Source organism: Octopus bimaculoides, chromosome 14 (assembly GCF_001194135.2).
Source record: "Octopus bimaculoides isolate UCB-OBI-ISO-001 chromosome 14, ASM119413v2, whole genome shotgun sequence".
Classification (NCBI taxonomy): Eukaryota; Metazoa; Mollusca; class Cephalopoda; order Octopoda; family Octopodidae; genus Octopus; species Octopus bimaculoides.
The window spans coordinates 7,224,786-7,227,172 of NC_068994.1; the positions used below are offsets into that span (position 1 = coordinate 7,224,786).

Here is a 2,387-nt window from a genome sequence, read left to right on the forward strand (position 1 = left end):
TCACGCTATGTGTCGCGCTGAGTCTCCTTGAGAACTACGTTAAGGGTACACGTGTCTGTGGAGTACTCAGCCACTTGCACGTTAATTTCACGAGCAGGCTGTTCCGTTGATTGTATCAGCTGGGACCCTCGTTGTCGTAACTGACAGCGTGCTCCTAGGCACAAGGCCTGAAATTTGTGGGGGTGGGAGTGTCAATTACATGGACTCCAGGGTTCAACTGGTACTTATTTTTTTATTGATCCCCCCCCCCCCTATAAAAGGTAAGGTCGACCTTGGCTGAATTTGAATTCAGAACATCAAGTGCAGATGAAATTCTGCTGAGCATTTTACCTGGCATGCTAACAATTCTGCCAAGCTCCTGAGTGAGCCGCGAAGCCTGAAATTTTGGGGATGGGGTACAGTTGATTATATTAACCCCTAAAATTGACTGACCATTATTTTATCCATCCTGAAAGGATGTAAAACAAAGTTGACCTCATAGGATTTGTCCAGTATGTATAAAGAGCGGAGGATATGCTGCTAAAATGTTATCTGATGTGTTAACAATTATTCTTGTTTTCCACTCTCCTAATGATAATAATAATAATAGTAATAATAATAGTAATAGTAATAGTAATAGTAATAATAATAATAATAAATTTTGCAGTTACTTTTTGTGTGTACATGTATGAGGTTGGTTATTTCAAAATAGCAAATGCCAAGTTTTCCAAATGTTTACACAAACAAAAACTTACCCTACCTAACACCTCCAAGAATTGATGATTGTGTGTCATAAAGTGATTGTGATGGGTGGGGAGATCCCATTTCTGAAATGAAATTTCGATTGATAATTTTGATTAGGTTTCAAATTCATTTCCATCCTTCATTATTCTCTAAGTCCCATGTTTGAAAATACACTTAATGAATATGATATTCCAGCTAAATTTACATTTCTTTTCGCTTACCAACCACATGGTTCCGGGTTCACTCCCACTACGTGGCACCTTGGGCAAGTGTCTTCTACTATAGCCTCGGGCTAACCAAAGCCTTGTGAGTGGATTTGGTAGACGGAAACTGAAAGAAGCCTGTCGTATATATGTATATATATATATATATGTATATGTATATGTTTGTGTGTCTGTTTGTCCCCCCAACATCGCTTGACAACCGATGCTGGTGTGTTTACGTCCCTGTAACTTAGCGGTTCGGCAAAAGAGACTGATAGAATAAGTACTAGGCTTCCAAAGAATAAGTCCTGGGGTCAATTTGCTCGACTAAAGGCGGTGCTCCAGTATGGCCGCACTCAAATGACTGAAACAAGTAAAAGAGTAAAAGAGAGAGAGAGAGAGTAATACATTTTCTTTTTGTTTTGTTGTTTTGTATTATATTATTTTATCACGAAGTTGATATTATATATTCTGTTTGTTCTTCTTCCAGATGAAGAAGGTCGGAAAGCAGAAATGGGAGCTAACTGGATACACGGCATTGAGAAAAACCCAATTTACCAGATTGCTGAAAGCAACGAGCTTTTACAGTTGCGTAATAAGAACAAAACTCTACGACATAAACGCCTTTTTCTGCAGGAGGATGGGACAAGCATCTGTGGCGAAGTCCTAAACAAAGTCGATCTCGCTTTCGGCCAGTGTATGGTTGAATGTGAAGCTTTTTTCAAGGACGATTTGGATATACCCGGCAACATGGAAAGCGTTGGAGATTACATCGATCAGGATCTTTATTACCATCTTGACAACTTATCCTACGAAGAAAGAAAGCGATTCTTACTCGTCTATGAGCAGCGTGTCTCATCAGAATGCATCATTAATGGATGCAATAGCCTCTTTGATGTGTCACTAAGTGATATTGGTAGCTATGAAGAGCTGCCTGGAATCCACTATACTATTCCCCCAGGTTTTGAGAAGGTTATCGAAATTCTCAAGAGCAATATCCCACCAAATTCTATTCTTTTAAACCATCCTGTACGCTGTATACACTGGGCTCGTCCAGTGAACTGTGAGAATAGAGAACACCCAGTGTGTGTCGAGTGCGAGAACCAAGAACTATTCCAGGCTGATCATGTGATAGTCACAGTTTCCCTTGGTGTGCTGAAGGCTGCGTGCAACCGAATGTTCAACCCACAAATACCAAATCGGAAGCTACTAGCCATCGATCATCTGGGTTTCGGTATTGTAGATAAGATCATTTTGGAGTTTGACCGATCCATAATTGACTCCGACACAAAGCTTATAAACCTGCTCTGGAACAGTAAGAGAGACTCAAATAAAGAGAACTTCCGGAGCCCGAACCTCGGAGACACCTGGGTGAGAGGTATTACCTCGTTTGAGGTCATTCACAAGAATGTTTTATTGGGTAAGTTTCTTTTTTTTTTTTTTTTTTTTTTTTTTTTTTTT

At 39.9% G+C, this 2,387-nt stretch overlaps 1 protein-coding gene across 1 annotated transcript in view; it reads left to right on the forward strand.

Moving 5' to 3' along the window:
- LOC106875038 (spermine oxidase) overlaps positions 1-2,387 on the forward strand; it is a 40,570-nt gene that overhangs the window by 24,008 nt on the left and 14,175 nt on the right. The window contains exon 2 of the mRNA XM_014922994.2: positions 1,417-2,346. Within this exon, the coding sequence (XP_014778480.1) occupies positions 1,417-2,346 (930 nt within the window). The remainder of the gene's footprint in view (positions 1-1,416; positions 2,347-2,387) is intronic.